Source organism: Ciona robusta, chromosome 8, assembly GCF_009617815.1.
Source record: "Ciona robusta chromosome 8, ASM961781v2".
In the NCBI taxonomy this organism is placed as follows: Eukaryota; Metazoa; Chordata; class Ascidiacea; order Phlebobranchia; family Cionidae; genus Ciona; species Ciona robusta.
Genome location: NC_143242.1, coordinates 1,991,851 through 2,011,106, shown reverse-complemented (window position 1 = coordinate 2,011,106; position 19,256 = coordinate 1,991,851). Strand labels below are relative to the sequence as shown.

General features: G+C 39.2%; 1 protein-coding gene across 3 annotated transcripts; it reads right to left on the bottom strand.

Moving 5' to 3' along the window:
* Positions 1-1,582: 1,582 nt before the first annotated feature.
* LOC149732148 (uncharacterized) lies at positions 1,583-15,220 on the bottom strand. 3 transcript variants are annotated; one of them, XM_089882209.1, is made up of 32 exons: positions 15,057-15,220; positions 12,123-12,330; positions 11,780-11,904; positions 11,538-11,706; positions 11,100-11,156; positions 10,997-11,026; positions 10,117-10,258; positions 9,768-9,904; positions 9,544-9,674; positions 9,354-9,464; positions 9,130-9,205; positions 8,774-8,924; positions 8,378-8,616; positions 8,217-8,317; positions 7,910-8,024; positions 7,336-7,526; positions 6,940-7,205; positions 6,567-6,774; positions 6,373-6,493; positions 6,021-6,205; positions 5,697-5,856; positions 5,304-5,510; positions 5,005-5,138; positions 4,750-4,840; positions 4,114-4,310; positions 3,824-4,000; positions 3,472-3,713; positions 3,147-3,340; positions 2,875-3,071; positions 2,689-2,773; positions 2,415-2,577; positions 1,583-2,022 (listed from the first exon to the last, which is right to left on the bottom strand). In XM_089882209.1, exons 2-32 carry the CDS (start codon positions 12,298-12,300, stop codon positions 1,950-1,952), a joined length of 4,653 nt encoding a protein of 1,550 aa, XP_089738335.1. In that variant the 5' UTR covers positions 12,301-12,330; positions 15,057-15,220; the 3' UTR covers positions 1,583-1,949. The 3 variants fall into 3 exon arrangements, with proteins under 3 accessions (XP_089738335.1, XP_089738336.1, XP_089738334.1); XM_089882210.1 differs by lacking the exon at positions 11,100-11,156; XM_089882208.1 differs by lacking the exons at positions 10,997-11,026; positions 11,100-11,156 and adding an exon at positions 10,530-10,841.
* Between the last annotated feature and the right edge of the window lie 4,036 nt (positions 15,221-19,256).

Genomic DNA, 19,256 nt, shown 5'->3' with positions numbered 1-19,256 from the left:
TTTTATGTATGGCTGATAATTTAGACAACCCATTAGTGACCACTGGGTTTGAGCAATTTCCGTTAAGTGTCTTGCCCAAGGACACATACGCCAACAATGGTAGCAGCGTCGAGCCTTGAATCCACTACCTGGGTTACAGGCAGGCGCGCTAACCACTATACCACGGCGCCGGATTTATTTGTATCTTCGACTACAATAACAAAGGTTATGTTTAATGAACAGTTTTAAGATATGGGAATTAACAGGGAAACAGTTAATAACACGTTGAAAATATATTAAATGAAGGTGTATAGGTTAAAAAATACGACTGTAAAGCCCTATAGGAAGAAACTCACAGTAGCTTGCAAATATTTAAAGAATGTTACAATGCATTTAAAAAAAGTGTGGAAAAGTACTCGTTCAATGAGGTAGTCAGCTTTTTTTATTCAAAATTTCGGTCATAATGAAAAAACAAAATTTCCTAAAAGAAAGTTTACAAATCGTTAACAAATAATAGTTGTAAACACTTATAGATTCATTTATCTTTTTAATGAGTAAAAGTGCCAGTTCCAAAATGTGATGAGCGTTTATCCAGTTGTCTGCAGATGATTGCGATAAGATGAAAGTATTTTTAATCTCTAGTCTCTGCCAAAGAACGTTGGTCTCCGCCAGCGTAGTGCTCCGCAATAAAGGGTGCCCACTAAATCCATGCTTAATATAAAAAGAAAAGAGAAAATTAATTAATAATTTAGAAACATATGTCAAAGATAAAATAAATTTAAAGATTATAACACGCATCTGTCGTTATACCAAGCCTGTGGATAAGACAGTAGTCTTTATTCGATATAAGGCATGACCGTTAACCTTCAGATATTATAGGATGATTCACAGAGATGAGCGTTGATTTAGTATGTGCTGTGGTAAAAGTATAGGAAATGATGTGTAAGGATTTTTGACCTTGGTAAAAATTAAGATTATTTAAGGTTGCGTACAGGCACTGTTAAGGATATGTAGTTTGGCAGTGGAATGAAATTCAGTTGAAGGTAAAACGTGAATATCAGTGGGGGAAGATGGGACAATTTTTTATTCTATTTCTCGTTCCTTATTTACTAGTAAACACTCAAGGTATTATAAAATCTTATCCTTACAACTCTAATAGACTGTTGTTAACTCTTTAAAATACAATCGGGATATTTGGATATTATGTGCTAAAGTTGTCCCGGTTTTCCCACCCTACGATATGATAGACAGCTGAAAACTAGTCTTATTTTTTAATTTTCGTTTGGTATTACGATCTAGATAAGATGGTTTTGTGAGATCAGGTCAAGGACAATCATTTAATGACAGTTGGGTTGGAGTAAGGCGGTAAAGTGTCTTTATTAAGGAGCTCTAGCAACCAAAGCGGGAATAATATGAGTTTTGCATTTGCCAACCACCGACTCATTGAGTATTCGCATTCAATATTTAGCAAGAGGCGTAAACCATTAACATTATACACACGTGTTTCCGAATCTGAATAAAATGATGAAATATCGTAGTTTTACAATAAAACTAAAACTTCTTCTGAACTGTCTAAACATCGTTCGTTTTACATTGACACTACTTTTTTCACGCGTATTACTTTATTAGTCATTCAATATGTGCTCAAAGTAAAAGCATTTATATTATGTGCAGCAACCGATCGTATATACAAAAAATCAAACATCCAACACAAACAAATCGAAAAACAAACCAAACCACCAAGAAAACGCTTTTTTTGGATTGAAAAGAGTTGGGGCACCATGTTGCTCGTATTGGTTTTATGATTGACATGGAATATCTACATTTTATGCTGATTAAAAAGTGGGAATTTGTGTGATTGGCACAGCGTTGACTATTTGTGAAGTTACATGACCGTTTTTAACTTGCAATGAAAAACACCAAAACTTTATTAGTAATGCTGAAAGATGAATGCTCGCATTCAACGATATTTAAGGCATTTCAATCTCTACAGATCTTCGTCGGCGGCGCTCACTTTGTTGGAACAATGGTGTGTGATCGGTGCTGTAAAATAAACAGATTAGGTGCTGTGAATCAAACTGACATTTGAAAATAGTTTTTTTTGTATTGAAATGTTATGATATTTGTATAATTAAGATTTAACTATATAGTAGCATGGGGGAATACAGGTCACCTTTAACAGATAATATTCAAATATCCTGATTGTGTTTTAAACAATTAACAACGGTTTATATGAGCCGTGAAGATACAGTTTTATAATTTTTTGAATGTTCTTTGTTTATACTAGCTTATGAGACGAGAAAACAGAATAAGAAGGTGTCCCGTCTTCCCCCACCCTACTGTATATTGAGGTGTTTATTGAACCTTTTAGAACAAACAGTATAAAAGAACCACGTATGGTATATTTGCATCACTTTATATTAGGTGAAACTTACCATTGCACATTAATAACCCTCGTGCCAGGTGGACAGATTCTTGTTACATTTTCCCACCGTTGTGTACATCCATTACCACGGAGACGAACCTGCAGACGGATGGGGCTGGTGCCATCAAGACAGCACGCACTCCAACCACTCCATCCAAAGTCACAGCAAGGTCCTGTAACGATATTGTTAGTAAGACTTGTGTATTCGGAGAGTTCGTGAACTTGCGTGGCTTACATGCCACATCTATATCATAGTTGTTAGCCCTTTATTTATGCTAACTTGCCTGCATTGCATGCTGTAGAGCGAGTTTCTCCTCCGAGGCAAAGACTTGTTCCAGCTGCTCCTCCGCGGCATTTTCTTGAGCGGGTCTAATAAGAAACACAATTGTAAGAATATACTCAAACTTATATGTGTTTTTTTGAGTTGAAGAACTGATATTTATGAAGGCTGACTAAAACCGCATTCTTACCTTGATTCCATCACCGCATGATGCGCTGCATGGTCCCCATGTGCTCCAACCATCCCAGATAGCACACGGGTTATCGTTACAAACGGTGGAGTCCGAGACGATTTGTCCAGTGCAGCTTTGTGTTCGGCTTCTTGATTTTCGTCCACCACCGCAAGTCTTGGTACAAGCGCTCCATTGTGTCCATAGACCGAATGCACCTATACGTATTGTGCAAATTTAGGAACGCTGTTCTCGCTCGCTAAACTACAGCGTGTTATTATATTCCTACAAACCTGGGAATGTGTTGCATTCAATGGTTTCTTGTTGTGGCCTCTCTCCACAAGTGTGTGTTCTTGTTCTTCGGGCAACCCCACCTCCACATGAAGCAGTGCATGCACTATACGCGGTCCATTCATTCCATTGTCCGGGGGTGGTGTTACACTCAACAGTCTCTACTTCGCTATCCTGACAAGAGTGGGATCGGAATCTAGAAAGAAACAAATACCCATATAAATAACAAAAAATTCACAATAAAACCCAAAGACAAGTTACCAGACGCTTGTTTCACAAAAAGTACACTAAACTCCTGAATTGTGTCCAAGATCTTCGTTGTCTTACCTTCTCTGAACTCCGCCCTTGCAACTAGCAGAGCACTGTGTGTAGGCGGTCCATTCTTGCCAGAATTGTGGTGGAGCAAAGCAATCTTGCCTTTGGAAAAAGTCTCCCATACAACCATCTTGTCCTGGGGTTCCACCTTGGCATTGCCTAGATCTGGTCACCTGTGACTGACCGCAACTAACTGGGCACTGACTCCATGAAGTCCAACCCGACCAATATGGGCAAGGTTGTGTGTTGCATGCCTAAAAATAAAGTCACCTTTTTACATTTGCTCACTGCAAGGGGCACAAAGTGTTTTTGAATATTTATTGAATATGATTGTATTTAAGTGAAAATTAAACGATCGACTTACGCCTGGTTGCATATCGTCTTCAAGTCCGCATGTGTGTCCTCGTCTTCTCATTGAGGAACCTCCTCCGCAGGAAGCACTGCACGAACTCCATCCAGTCCAGTCAGTGAAAACGCCGCTAAATGTGTTACATTCCTCTGTTACCACTTCAGTTGGAAGGCCGCATGGGTGTGTTCGTGCCTGTTGTAAAGTAATATTTTATTAGATCTGCTGGGTAGGCTAACCGAGTATAGGTTTGGTGTCAGTTTAGTATACGCTTGACTGATTTATTTTTAAACATGAGCGGTACTTACTCTGGTACGGTTTCCACCCCCGCATGTTACAGAACATGCACCCCACTCTTGCCACTCATTATATGGCCCTGGGTTTGTGTTGCACATTCTTTCTTCCATTTCTTGTTGTTGTGTACATGTCTGTTGTCGGCTTCGAGTCTGCATACCTCCGCAGCTGCTGGAGCATGATGTCCACATTGACCACACAGTATAGGAACCTGCACGTAATGGCTACAATGTAAACCTTTGGCAAAACTAAGATTTAATATAATAGCAAGAATAATGGTTTAACACCAAATGCGGCATGACAAAGTTTCAGTATAATTTAGGCGACGTCATAAAGCCATTAATGGCTTTGGCTAATTAGCCTAAATTAGAAAACTTCCAATCGCAAGATTCTAAAAGCACTTAAAACATTTTTTTCTATTCTCAAACTGAATATATACATTGTATATAGTACTGTGGGGTAAGATGGGACATCATTAGCACATAATATTTAAATATCCTGATCGTGTTTTAAACAATTAACAACTGTCTACACGAGTCGTGAGGATACGGTTTTATAATTCTTTGAATGTTTTTTATTTACTACTAAAAGGGACAGGAAAATAGAATGAAAAGGTGCCCCACCTTCTCCCATTCTACTATATATCTTACCAGTGTGTGTGTTGCATGCTTCGGTCTGGCTCTCATCTTGTTGACATCTGTGGGATCGTGTTCGGCTTCTGAATCCTCCGTTACATGAAGCCTGTCCGAAAAGTTTTGTGTTAATTTTATGACGCTCAAGCTGCTACGGTTATCTTTTCAATGTTTTACTCCAAACTTGTGTAGAAAATGGAACCACAGCTTCATGTGTTATATGTTGCATTATATACGCTTTAGTTCATATTTACAATAACCAATATAACTTACAGAGCATGCAGTCCAGCTTCTCCATACAGACCAATCTCCAGCTCCGGCATTACATTCCTCAGATTCAAATCCAATGCCTGGACATGTGAGTGTTGTTGTTTCCAAGACGCAACGTCTCTGTCTTGTTCGGGATCCTAAAGTGACATAAAACATTGTTACCTTAAATCGGAAATTATAGTAAAAGCAATGCAGTGGGGAGTCGGAGTCATACAGTGGGTATATAAAAAAACAACCTCGGTTCAACCCTCGTGATATATTTGAACAATACATTCGAAAATGCGCAGAATGTACCAACTTACCACTGAAGCAGGAAACTGAGCAAAGAGTCCATCTTGTCCATGCTGACCAGTATGGACATCTGTTAGTTGCACAAGCCTGGGTATCAATGATTTGTCCGGAGCAAGTATTGACACGAGTTCTAGATTGAGTTCCACCATCACACTGTACAACTTCTCCCAATTGATTCTGACAAGCTCCAAATGGCGTCCATTCGCTCGTGGATCCGGCTGAAGTTATAGAAAGGGATAAAAGGCTTGAAAACAGTCAATGGCGTGTAACGGATTAGTAAGTACTGTGTGTGTCATTATATTGGTTTCGAAATTCGGGAACTACTTGTAAGAACAAATACAACATAATTTGAGAGTTTTATTAATATATACATGAAAGAAACACGTAGATAAAGTTGAACTTACATCCAGCATTGCATTGTTTGAAGTCGGTGGCAACAGGTCGACCATTAGAGCAGATGTCCATCCTCACACGTTGTTGACGTCCCAAGCCACAGCTCACAGAACATGCACTCCATGGTTCCCAATCAAGAAGCCCGCAGCATCGGTTTGTAGCACATTCACGCTAAAGACAAAACATATAAGTTAAGAAGTTGTTAAAAAAGGCTATCGAAAGAAACAACTTTGATACATGGATTGCAAAAGCCATAACAAGCTGCTCTGCAGCAGCACTTTACAATGCTATCTTTCTGAAAGTTATATAATGTGCTTTCTTTCGAGTTTGCCTACCGTATCAGATTGGTCACTATTTCCACAAACGCCACGTCTTGTTCGGGATTGTTGTCCACCACCGCATGAAGCTGTGCAAGATCCCCACAATGTCCACAATGCATATGATGGAGCGGCTCCACAAGGTCGTGATTCAGCATCCGGTTGCAATCCGCAGTTGTGGAACCTTTGTCTCACTTGTGTGCCTGTTTAAGCAAAATATATTTACACGAGGTCGAAACTGAGTGTTTCAAACATCTATTTTTCAGTACCGTAGATATACGGTAAAATCAGATGAATATATAGTCAAAAAATGCAGGCTTGTTGTTGTTGATTTTGGGCTAACAATGAAAGCAACCACGGTTATTTTTACCTCCAGCACAAACTTGCGAGCAAGCTCCCCATTGTGTCCATACTCCGTAGTTACCACCGCCTCCGCAGGCTTGGGTTTCAGAATCCGATTCTGTGGTACATTGGTGGAACTTGCGACGGATCTGCAGTTAATAGCTCAAATTAGACATGTTCAATTTTGTTTCTAATATTACAGAAGAAAAGTTTCCAACATACCCTAGTGCCGGTGCAAGTACTGGAGCATGTTGTCCATTGTCCCCACTCTCGGAAATTGCCAGGGTTACCACATGCTTGTGATTCGAACCTGTCTGGCAAACCGCAGTTATGTTCGTATCGTCTGGTTTGTCTTCCACCAGAGCAAGTCTGTGAGCATGGACCCCATGGTCCTGGTGCTCCGAAAGCTGCTGGTTCGATGACGCATTGTCTGTAAGTTAAAGATTTTATAGCATTACAAAACATTTTCGAATATTTTTGAATTTTGTTTTATATCGTATGCAAAATGTTATGACTCAAGCTAAGTTAAACGAAAGCTATGTATAAAGATGTAAAGGACTAAACCGTTATGTGGCATCTGTGTTTGGGCACTTACTGTTGTTCAACTTGAGCTTCTTTGGTTCCACAGATGTGAGTTCGTCGTTTGGCCTGGAATCCAACACCGCAGGTGCGTGAACATTGTCCCCAAGCTGACCATTGTGTGTAGCCTCCGTCAACACCACAGAATTGAGACTGTCTTTGATTAAGTGCCGAGTTGCAGCTGTGGATTTTCGTTCTGGTTTGAGTTCCACCAAGACAAGATTGACTGCAAGCGCTCCATTGTGACCATTCACCAAGCTCACCAGAAGAAATGTAGCAGAACTATAAATAAAAACATTTAAATGAGTTTAAGCTGTATACAGTGAATGTAACCGCTATTGAAACAACAAAATGATCCTAAGAATATCGCCAGTTTAAAACTAATGCCTTTTTAATTTAGAAGTTTGCTTACTTGGTTTTGTACGACTTCTGGAAGACGGTTGGGGCAGTTGCTGACGCGTCGCCTTGATCGGGATCCGTAGCCGCAGGTCCTGGAACATGCAGACCATTCGCCGTAATCGAAATAGTTGCAGCAGATTTCAGTACCACATGCACGGACTTCTTGTTCAGCACCACCGTTGTTGCCAGCTCCAAGATTGGCAGCTGCATAAAAATATTGAATCAATGCCAATGCTACATTGCTACAATAAACACATTGAAATTTCGAGAAGTGGTTATCAGAAATGATTAACATAATCACAATAAATCTGCTTTAACCAAACTAAAACCGCGAGTTTGTGTACAATTGCTCGCAGCCCCGGTTCGTAAAATGTATAATAGGGTGGGGGAGATGGGACACCTATTCATTCCATTTTCTCGTCCCATTTAGTGGTAAACAAAGAACATTTAACGAATTATAAAACCATATCCTTACGACTCCCATAGACCATTCTAAAATTGTTTAAATATACGACCAAGATATTTAGATACTATGTGCTAAAGGTGTCCCGTCTTCCCCCATCCCACTATATGACGTTTTAACTTACGGCATGAGTGTACTCTAGTTCGAGATTGTTGGCCTCCACCGCAGGTTCTTGAACACAAACTCCATGAAGAGTAGACTCCCCATGATCCAAACGCTCCACAAGCTTGGGTTTCGGTCTACGCATTATAGGCAGTAACGTTAAAACAGACTACTCTGTACAATCAATGTATATATATATGCTCGGTTCTATAAAATGAAATTTTCGCTAGACAGTCTTTTTATTATATTTATACCTCACTGAACCAATACCCACCGTCACAAAACTTAAGTCGGGTTATTTGAAATTATAATCTGTGACATAAACTTACTTGTGCATCTCGTGTGCAAACGTCAAATCGTCTTCTCGTTTGAGTACCTCCTGAGCATGACTGAGAGCAGGGGGAATAACCGGTCCACTGACCATACACTCCTATTAACATTACGATATATTATAAAACACTCTACATTTTAATAACTCTAATCAAATTACCATTTCCTCCACATGGACGATTTTCAACGCGAGGTGTTTCTCCACAGGTGTGTCTTTGAACACGTGATTGTTGTCCACCGCATGTGTTACTGCATGATGACCACTGTGTCCATTCTTGGTAGAAACCAGCTGGTCCGCAAGGAACAGCGTCCTGCTCAACATTATTGGTACAACTGTGGGTACGGGTTCTTCGGGCGGTACCTCCTGGGCAAGTAGAAGAGCATGCCTCTGGTGCTGACCTGCGGATTTAACAAAAAATGCATTTTATGTCAAAAGAGCAGCAGTACATACCTCGGTGATGGGTTTCATTACCATGTTAGAACATATGAGTACCCATTTTTTATGGATTTCGATTTAGGATCTTTTGTAAGTTAACGATGTGTATTGTACACCTACCAGTCAGAGAAATCTCCAAGAGCACCGCATTGTTCTCGTGCAACCTCCAGGTTTTCTCTGCATGAATGAGACCTAGATCTGGATCGGATTCCACCTGCACAAGTGCTGCTACAATCTCCCCATGGACTCCATGGTCCGAAGTTACCAGAACCTTGAATAAAAATTGAATTAGACATTCTGCCAGTTGTTGTGAATTGCTGACAAATCAACCAAAATAATAATAAAAAAACTAAATAGTTCTATTCTGTAAAACTAAATGCCCTTTTCAGCAAACATTATAGTTCTATTGTGTATGGTGTGCAGGTTGCTTAATGTTTATGTCTCAGTACCACAACGCGCATAAAATTATTGTTTACCTAGATTGCAAACTTGAGTTTCGCTTTGATTTGGAACATCTGGGCAGATATCTGATCGAATTCGAACTTGAGTTCCCTGTTAATAAATATGATTATAACAGCTCCAAATACATTTCATACTTATAAGTTCAGGTGGAGCATATGCTTATACAATACTTTATGTTTGGGCGGATTTGATATGAAAATCAAATAATTTCAATTTCAGCTAGTATAAAACATCATACCGGCCCACAGGTTGTACTGCATTCGTTCCAACCGGACCATTCCAATTTTCCGCAGCATATTCCTGTTCCACAAGCCTGTTGTTCCGAGATGGGACCATCACAAGTGTGGGTCTGGTGGGCGGTAAACGTATTAAATGTGTGAAACGTGGCAGCAATGTAGAGAAATACAACTGGAAATATTCCAACTTACTCTTGATCGTGATCTTGTTCCACCACCACATGAAACCGAGCAGGCTGACCACACTGACCAGTTAAGGAAAGTACCTCGATTGTTAAGACCAGTGTTGCAAGCCAGAGACTCAGATGATGCCCCAATACATCCTACAGTAAAACAACAAAACGTTACAAAATTGGTGCCAAAAACTAAAGCTTAACCCTCTGATGTTTGATGAAAATTTACAAACCGGTACTTACCGACTTGTCCAGTGTTTCCACCATGGCAAGATCGGGTTCGTGTTCGTGCTCCATCACCACAGCTGCTGCTGCATGGACTGTATCCTGACCATCCACTCCAGTACCCGCAGATCATTCCAATTGGGTTGGCACAGCTCCTACAAAATAACACAATACGTTAACATAAAGTAAATGAGTTTGCCAATAGAAAACCCAAAACCGATTGGTTCGTTACTAAATACCCACTCGGGACATTTTAAACCACAACTCAACATTAAACGAATATATGGAATCGGTTCCTGACAATTATACGTCAAAAAGAGCCCAACGACGACTATATTACGCTATGTACAGTTTGAATTGAACTTGCCTTTTAAACACACAAGCCCCTTGGCAAGCACCGGTACCAGGTACACAGTTTTGACAACGACGGAATCTGGTTTGGACTCCAGCTCCGCATACACCTTCACATCGGCCCCAACCTGACCATGGATACCAAAAGCATCTGCTTGCTGTGAAACAAAGACGTTTCAGACGCGCTTTTTAAACATGCACGAGTGATTTAAACGAAGCAGGGTCTCGTACCTTTTTGCATGCAAACATGTAATAGGGTAATGCATATACCGCAATTCGTATACATTTTTAACCTTTGGCAATAACTATCCATATTCTGCTAAAACTACTAAAACGAAATCGAATATGGAAAACACACCAACACTCAAATCCACCTTCACATCTATATATGTAAATATCCTCGTTAATTAACGTCCAGTGTCGACTTACGAAATCCTGGGTCACGGATCGTTGTCTGGGGCACAAAAATTATTGGTGCTGGTGTGGTAGTAGTTTGGGTGGTTCTTGGTGGTGGTGGGATGGTAGTGGTGGTGATGATAATTATGTTGTCTGGTAAATCAATTGGAGTCCCGGTTCTATCTCGGAAAATGCGTAAAGCATTGAACAAGGCTATTCGGTCGGCCTCGACGAGAACACCAGGCTCGAGTAGCCTTTGTGTTAAAGCTGGACCCCAGTCGAGTAGTCTTCGAATCGCTGATTCGTCAAGACGTATCGCACGTTGAATAATAACCACAATGTTTCCTATACGGACATGAATTTCTCAATTGCTGTTTAGGTTTGTTTAGGCTTCCTCTGCCTGCCTGCTGCTGCGACCACCCAAAAACAAGGACATACACCATGCATTGTAAGCCTATGTATAACTCAGCATGCATTTAAAAATCTTTTGTACTACTTACATGATGTCGGTCGAGTAACAGGGATATAAGCTGATAAAACAATTATTTTTAAAAACTTTTCTTTTGAGTTTCATTTTAAAATGCTGGCATCATTTATACTTACTTGTACGTTGTGGCAATGTCGGGTAAAATGGCTGATACTGTGTCATGACGTATTGCTCTGTTATGTGCATGTTAGAAGCGGTTAGTTGTTAGTCAGAACTATATTGGTTAGTAAGCTCGTTAGCGTATAAGTTACTATTAAGATTTCGGTTGGCGTTAGAAAGTTAAACTACGAAAAGCATGCATTGAGCAAAAAGATGTGTGCGTTAAAGAAACTGTATGCTACAGTATTGTTAATTTGGCCCGGGCATTATTAATAGTGTATGTGTTAGTAACATAACGTAATACATGGTAGTTTGTTAATACAACGTAACTCAGCTGGCAGAGCAGAGGAAATTGGTAGTTAGGAATTTATTCAAATACAACCCTAATTACCATTATCTATTTACATCAGGAATGTTCATATCATTAAAATACGTGTAAAGCGTGTTATACATACCTGCGCATAAGGTTGGCTGGCTGCTGAATGTACAGTCAACTACTGCCTGGACTCCAGGAAAGCCCTGTTTGATGTCTGAAGAGTTTTCTGATACTGTGTCGTACATTTCTTCAAGTCTGGCGATAACGTACGTCTCAGCTCTTTTTTTCTGGCACGTTGCCTCGTTCGTCTGTAAAACGGAAACTCATTAGAGTGCCTGGTCGTTTTAGAAGGCTTGCAATACTGAAACGTAATTCAAATACCTCTTCGTCTAAAATGTAACAGCACGGCTTTCCGCTGTTTTCGCATGAAGTCTGGTTAAAGTCGCCAGTCATACAAAGTTCAACGGGGTCCTCTTCTTGGTTAGACGATGGTAAACAGAACATTCCTGGAGAAAAGCATATTTAAGTTGCCGTAGGTTGCAGCATATTATAATGCACTTTTGGCGATCCATATTATCTAATCTGATATAATCTCCAAAATTTAATGTCGCCTTTTGTATGCACACAAACAATGGACACGTTTTGCTGCAGTGTTACTTCGAATATTTATTCAACTATCACGTTGTGACTGCCGCAAGGCAATAAGATAATCTATGTAACTTACTTATTGCGGTCTCGATCATTGCTTGAGTCTGGACCAGTCTTTCATTGAAAAGTGGATCTTCTGTTGTTGTAGTAGCAGTGGTTGGTGCGGCAGTGGTGGTTGTCGCTGTTGTGGTGGTACGCTGACTGAGAACAGTAGCGACCAGCGCAAAGGTCAAAGCGATGCTTAACGATCGCATTTTCGGGCACTATCTAAAGGCTGACAATACCTAAAGAAAAAACAAAATTATAGTAGGTTGATTAAGATGGTTTATATTTTTAATCTCTTTGACCGTCCAGTTTGGTAGTATAAAAAAATTATTTAGAAAATTATTTAAACATATCTTCACAATATTATGTGCTACCGGTAAATTTTTCGCCAGACGATAATATATATTGAACCCTATACGAGCGTATTTCTTAAATTGTTTAATATAAGTAAGCAGGACCTAACACATACCTGATGCATTAAAATAAAAAACACATTATTTAGTGGCGCAATAAAAATGTTCCAATGGTTATGCACATAACCTGCCCTAGAGCTATTAAGAATGTGCTGCATATTTGGCAGTTTACACTCTCTAAACACCCTTATTATGCTAAAGTTGTCACTTAGCCGGACATTAACGGTGCCCGTGTCTGATTAGCTTGACACGGGGCAGCACAAGGTGGAATAATTACACGAATCGGCGGCATCGGTTGCTGATAACTTGTCCGTGCTGACCCGCGGGTCGCGAGTCGTGACCGCCAAAATATTTTTTCCAGGAAATATAAAGCGAACGCGTGCTCTAAACGTCTCCGAATCGTGGTAGTTTGGAAGCTCCTGATCGGCTTGCTTAACTAGAAGCTCCCTCTCTCGCATAGGATCGATTCTGCTAATGCGATTATGCACCTAACGGTAGTTCAAGATATGATCTTAGCACGCCTTGCACCTTTTAACGTTTGGGTGTATCTCGGTTAAACTGCTGGACTTTATGCCTGTTTACCCTCCAAACATTCGAGCTATCATCACAAGGTGGTGAAAAGAGCTCTCCTGGAAGAGGTAACTTTATTGAGACGACTTAGCGAGCCGATCAGACCTCGCGCCAGGTTCTAAGCTCTCTGTCACTCGCCCTAAGGGGCTGACGTTGTAGATCCGGTTTCCTACTCAATTTATATATACGCTTGCTGCGAGAGTTTTTCATGGGTGTTTTTTCTCTTCTTTACCCTTCCAAGTCCATTAATTGGAGCGGACGAAATACTATCAGAACAACAAGGTTCATCAGTTTATTCTGGCCATAATTTGTCCCTATGAACCTTACTTTCCAGTTTTATGTACCCGATAGCCCCTTATCTAGATTCTAAGTACCATTTTTTTCAAATCAAATGGTCGGCAGTATACTGTACTTTGCTTGCTATCTTTTTAATGTTGGTATATCTGCTGGTATATCTGCTTCTTAATCCTAACATGCAAAAGTTTCCTGGAAAACGTATTCATAATCTGTGAAAAGTAGCAATGAAACTATATATTTTCTTGCTACATTATTTTAAAGCTCTCTTCCTGAATAAATTATCTTAGTAATTGAAAGGTGGGCTATATAGCATCTAAATAACAATCTGCGACAAATGAACGCTTAGAGCTAACGACTGTACGGGCTCGGTGCCCCGGCACCACCAGCCACGCCTTGCCGGGAGCGCCTTGTACTCCGACGGCCACTCAGCGACATGCACGGAAGTATGTGAGATCGTACCACACTCGCAATGATCTCATACTGCCTGTGCATGCTCTGTTTATAAACCCTCGCCTATGTTGTCAAGTTACCACAAGAAAAACTGTGTTACGAGCAGTTCACCTGTTCTAAAACGATCTAATTAGCAAGCCACCACCTTTATACACTACGCTGTCGTGGACGGCTTGTGTATAATATGCACCCCACCGCGCCCACGGCAATTTTCCGCTAACGTGTGAAGTGATTTTAGTTTACTATCCACGTCATGTATGACGATTTTCTTAGTCGGAATACACGACAAAGCATGTCGGCAATGTTTAGTATGCTTGGCGCGGCGTATAATTCGAAGTACTTAAAATTGATAATGCATACCACAGCATTGCGAACTTTATAATAAGCGGGGCAGCTTTAGGGTAATACCAAAAAAAATGTCGCTACAAACGTGTTTATAAATTCACCATGAAAACTAGTGAATTCAAAAGCACATAATGGCCAAAATATTATGATCGTGTTTTAGGCAGTTGTAACGACGGTCTATGGGAGTCGTGAGGATACGGTTTTTAAAATTCTTTGAATGTTTTATGCTGTCTACTATAGTTTACTTACGGGATTAGAAAATAGAATAAAAAGGTGTCCCATCTTTCCCCACCCGAATATACGTATTTATACAAAGCAATTCAGAAATCCAAATTATGTTAAGAAAAATGTTTAGTGTTTTGAACACTCGCAATACATTATTTTATTGCAAATCCATAAAAGTAGTGGCGCGACTTATTAAATTTCGTCCCTAATCTTACGGACTGCTGGCAGACTATCATATGTTCGCACATAATCGTTCTTAGGTCACTTACTAAGTCATAACAGGCCGTCTGGGGTATTGTATTCCGAACTTGTTTTTATAAACCTTAAAATCTCGGGTGGCATATATCTCTTGTTACAAAAACGGATATGCCGATTTCTGTATAGGCTACAAAACACCACAAACCGCAAATTATGGTGAATTTTCCTGTAGGTCTTTACTGCGGTAAAAATATACAAGCATACCGCTACCGAAAAAGAAATATATTTCACAAAATATTTTGCATGGGGTTTAATAAAAGTCTGTTTTGTTATCATGTTTTAAATTTTGCCATATTACACTATTTACAATTTAAAGTTTAAAATCGTAAATTTGTATACGGTTAAATTTTTTGTAATCATAACAATTTGTATATAGTTAAATTTACAAACGCTACCATAAACCTCACCTCGCAATGCTATAGCAGGAACTTGCTGTGGGTTTTCCTTTGTTGGATTCTGAGTACCGAGCAGCCGGTACTGAAGATGAAAACCAAAATTCGTGGAATAATTTCAATTTTGATTAAAGAATAAAACAGGGACGAAAAAGGGAAATTAAATTTAAAAAAAAGTAACTTACTTCTACATTTACAGGCGTAATACTACCACTGCTGCTTATTCCTAAATCGTCTAGTCTAGTCAAACTAAATTTATAAAAGTAGGCGATATCGCTCACACTTATTAAACACCGTAATTATTTAGCAATTAACGCAATTCGAAAATGTTACGAACGTTTCCCTACCCACTCGAAAATTAGTTCTATTTCTGCCATCACCAGCGAAGTAATAACTTGCCAGGAGCTAATTTTGGTCACTTTATATGCTGTGTAGAAACGGACTGCAAAGCATGGACACGTCAATGTCCGCAATTAGACCGCAAACTTATACCCGAATACCTTTTTCAACATTCCGCCCCACCAATAAACAAGACTTCTAAAATGCAATCCGATTAGACAGGTGCTACATCCGCAGAGAACAGCGTATTGTGTGGAAACGTATACCGTGTCGAATCTGCTGCGCTTCGTGTCGAAAACGGTCGTTGCCGGAAAAATAATAAACTTTTCTAAAAGTGGTTTACTAATATCGGTCATGCTACGTACGGGGTAATTGGAACAACAACTCAACTACTTTTCAATTGTCCCCAAATCGTTGCAATTGATTGTCTATGTAGAGCTTCGGAAAATAGTGGGCAGTTTTACAGCAGTTGATAAGCGATTGCGCATTTTTTAACAAGCATGAATTTTAGAAGGAAAATAACTTTCCTCGTATCGAATTGCCGGTAAACGAATACCAACAAATTTCTTAGGCGTTACCCGTGTGGTGGACCAAAAATAAATATTCCCTATTACGTCAAACACAAAAAAAACTATGTCGAAGTTTTGTAGCTAGTTTGTGCGCCAATACAATTCGCCTATGAAGTTATAACAGACCGTCCCTGCTTTGCTTTTACATTTAGACAAAACAACATGCCCGAGCTAAATACTTCTAAGATGGTTGCTTTTGCTTACTCTTGCTGTTCCTTCGATGCTGGCTTGTGTGTCCTTCCATTATTTCTGTTCGTATTTATACACGCACGCTTTGGCAAGAAAAAAAGGTTTATGCTTGTAAAACACACGTCTACAATTATCCAATAAACCTTGAGCACTTGAACAGGCCAAACGAGAAGCGTTTCTACGTGGTCGGCATTGTAAAGCGGATCGTAAGACTGTCTACGTTTATCCACCTCCGGGGTCCGGAGGTACATCGGTCAAGTCAGGTCATTTATCAAACCACAGCAGTTGCCATGCATTACACTTTACGGCGATATAATGTGTTTATGCACAATAAAGACAAGGTCATAACCAAACGATGGAAGGCGTTTTTTATAGTGTCACTCAGTTAAACTGTCAGCGTTCTAATGCAAATGGGCGACATTATACTGATATACAGTATAATGCCCATGTCGATATTTTTATATAAACTTTTAACAGTAAGCTTCACAAAAGGCCTTCAAAATAAAAAATATTTGCACTTTTTAAAAGAAATTATTGCATTCTTCTGTGTTGTAGTTTCAACAAAAAAGTATGTAACAACCTAATCATTTGTGTATGTTGTAATTAAATGCACCAAAAATGTGAACATGTTACCACTTGCTTACGCTTTTTCGCCGTTTCGTTCGCACAAATGAAGTGATTTTGATTTAGTCTTTTATTTATATGGCGGCATATCATTCTGCGAACAATTTCTCGGCGTTTTGTTGTAATTACTAAAATAGGACCGCTATTATGAACTCTTGACTTTTATCAACACGAATTTCTCCATAAACTAACCCGCCAAGTTTACGATTATATTTCGCTGGTATAAGAGCCGGTTTGTTTATGGTCGCTTCGGCGTAAAGCGCACCAAACTAACTGTCTATTGTGACCTGTAAATAAATTACAAGCATAAATAAACCATAAAACGTGGTTTATCACCGTATAAGGAAGCTGAAATATATAGTTCGACCAGCGGTTCAATTCTTTGTTATTTATGTAAGAAATAAAATACATTCCTTCAGTGAAGATTTATAATTGACATTCAAAGTAAATGCATATTTCAGCCAAGTAGGTTTGCTGAAACACAAGTATTGTTCTGATGTTGGATATATGTTATAAAAAAGAACATGTGTGTAATTACTTCATACACAATTTACATGCCATGCGTTAAGTCCAGTACAAACAAACTGTAGATAAATTTGTACCTGAACTTGAAACAACCACCATCAGTAAATTACCGCGATTCGTGTTTTTAAATAAAATCTTTGCAAAATCAAACGCTTGATGGGTCAATTTTACATTTTTCGGTATGCTTTAATTTGCAATGTTATATATACTTTTATGCCGGGCGTGAACTTCGGCACAGCGAAAGTACTTATATGCGCAGCTTTTCGTATTACGGAGGCGTGGCGTCACGGAATGAGCAAAACAACGTCGACAACCCGGCACGAATCAAGTTACCGATCGGTGTCGGAGTAAGCCGCAGGGAAAATGCAACGTGTGCATTACCCAAACTGTCTCACATTATGAGACATGGCTACTCTCGTTGTTTTGCGATGTTTATCTTGGTCTACGTGACCACAGATTGCTAGATCTGCGTGATAACTACTTTGACTTGCGGTGAATTTTGAATCCACCATGACGACGTTACAAATAAATGAATGGCCACGTTTGGCAAACTTTGATCTTGCTGAGTTTTATTTTTATTTTACCGATAAAGTAGACAGGCGGCGCGTTTTCCTTTCGGAAAAAAGCAGATATGATCAAATATGTTAAACTGTTTGCAACGTTTAGTACAAACCGACACCACCAGGTAACCTAACCGCACCCACGCACGTTTTCGCTTCTTTCGTCATCACCTATTAAAATCTTATACACGATTTTGTTTTCTGTGATTTCCATATTCGTGGGATTTTACGTCGGCGGAAGCGAAAGTTATCACCAACACACTGAAAAACCCATACCGCGTGATTCATATTTTGATTAGATTAAATATTCTATAGCGGTTATAACTAACCAGCATTGTAGTTATTTCGGTTATATTTTGCATAGTTATCCGAAATGGGAAGTACCCAATCGGTAGTATAAATATGCATATTAGATTATAACCAAAATTTGCATATTTTTCGTAAATGATGTTTATTAAATTCAAGCAAATTGTAAAATTAGCTTGAGTTTTGCATATAGTACTATATATGGGGTAAGGTGGTTGAAAAAAACAAGAGAATAAAAACACAAACCATCTTAGACCAACATATATGATTTATAATTTTGACCATACTACCTCCATATTTATTTATAGCCAATACCAGTTACTATTGTGTCGGAGAGGCTCCTGCGTGAGGAGAAAGTTTGACAGCGCATAGTCGCCTATGTTGTTCAGTGCAAATGTTTAAGCTACGATAATATTATTTTCGGTACGACCTTTACAAGCGGTTGATATTGGCGCCGTAACCCAAAGAAAATGGGAGTCATTATTTGATGCATCTATACCATTTTTTGGTGAGATTTGTTCTTTTGCAAAACTTAACAAACAAACCCCGGTAATTACTAATAAACCGAGTTGTCAGTAATACTAGGAAAAACATGCGTAGTAACTGCGGTATATGCACAAGTCGGTTAAATTAGAAAATTGTATTATAACGAGAGCTTTACCACGTCGGTGTTATTCATACAACTATAAATATTATGGAAACTCTACCTTTGCAAATTTCAAATATTTTAAATGGGACTTTCATAAAATTTTCGATACTTAATAATGACAATTCAATTTGTATTAAAATACGATTTACAGCACATTCTCAATTGGCTGATGCCTTGAATTAGAAAAAAAATAAGAAAAAAGAAAAAAAAGAAAGAAAAAAAGAATAAACGGAGCTCATTTGTTCGACCATGGGAGGACTATACATTTGTTACAACACGGGTGTCTTATTTTATACGCCTCTGCTTTCGAATTATCGTTTTCGCCAAATTAAGTGATATTTTTTGTGTGCATGCCCGTTTTGACTAAATGTATGTATAGTAAGATGGGGAAGATGGGACACCTTTCCATTCTATTTTCTTGTCTCATTTGGTAATAAACAAAGAACTTTCAAAG

Excerpts from the sequence above, each read along its gene's own strand:
- LOC149732148 (XM_089882208.1), bottom strand. The coding sequence starts at position 12,300 with ATGCGATCGTTAAGCATCGCTTTGACCTTTGCGCTGGTCGCTACTGTT. Across the intron at positions 9,675-9,767 it reads TGGAAACACTGGACAAGTCG|GATGTATTGGGGCATCATCT; the intron begins GTAAGTACCGGT and ends GTTTTACTGTAG. Across the intron at positions 3,072-3,146 it reads TGAATGCAACACATTCCCAG|GTGCATTCGGTCTATGGACA; the intron begins GTTTGTAGGAAT and ends CAATACGTATAG.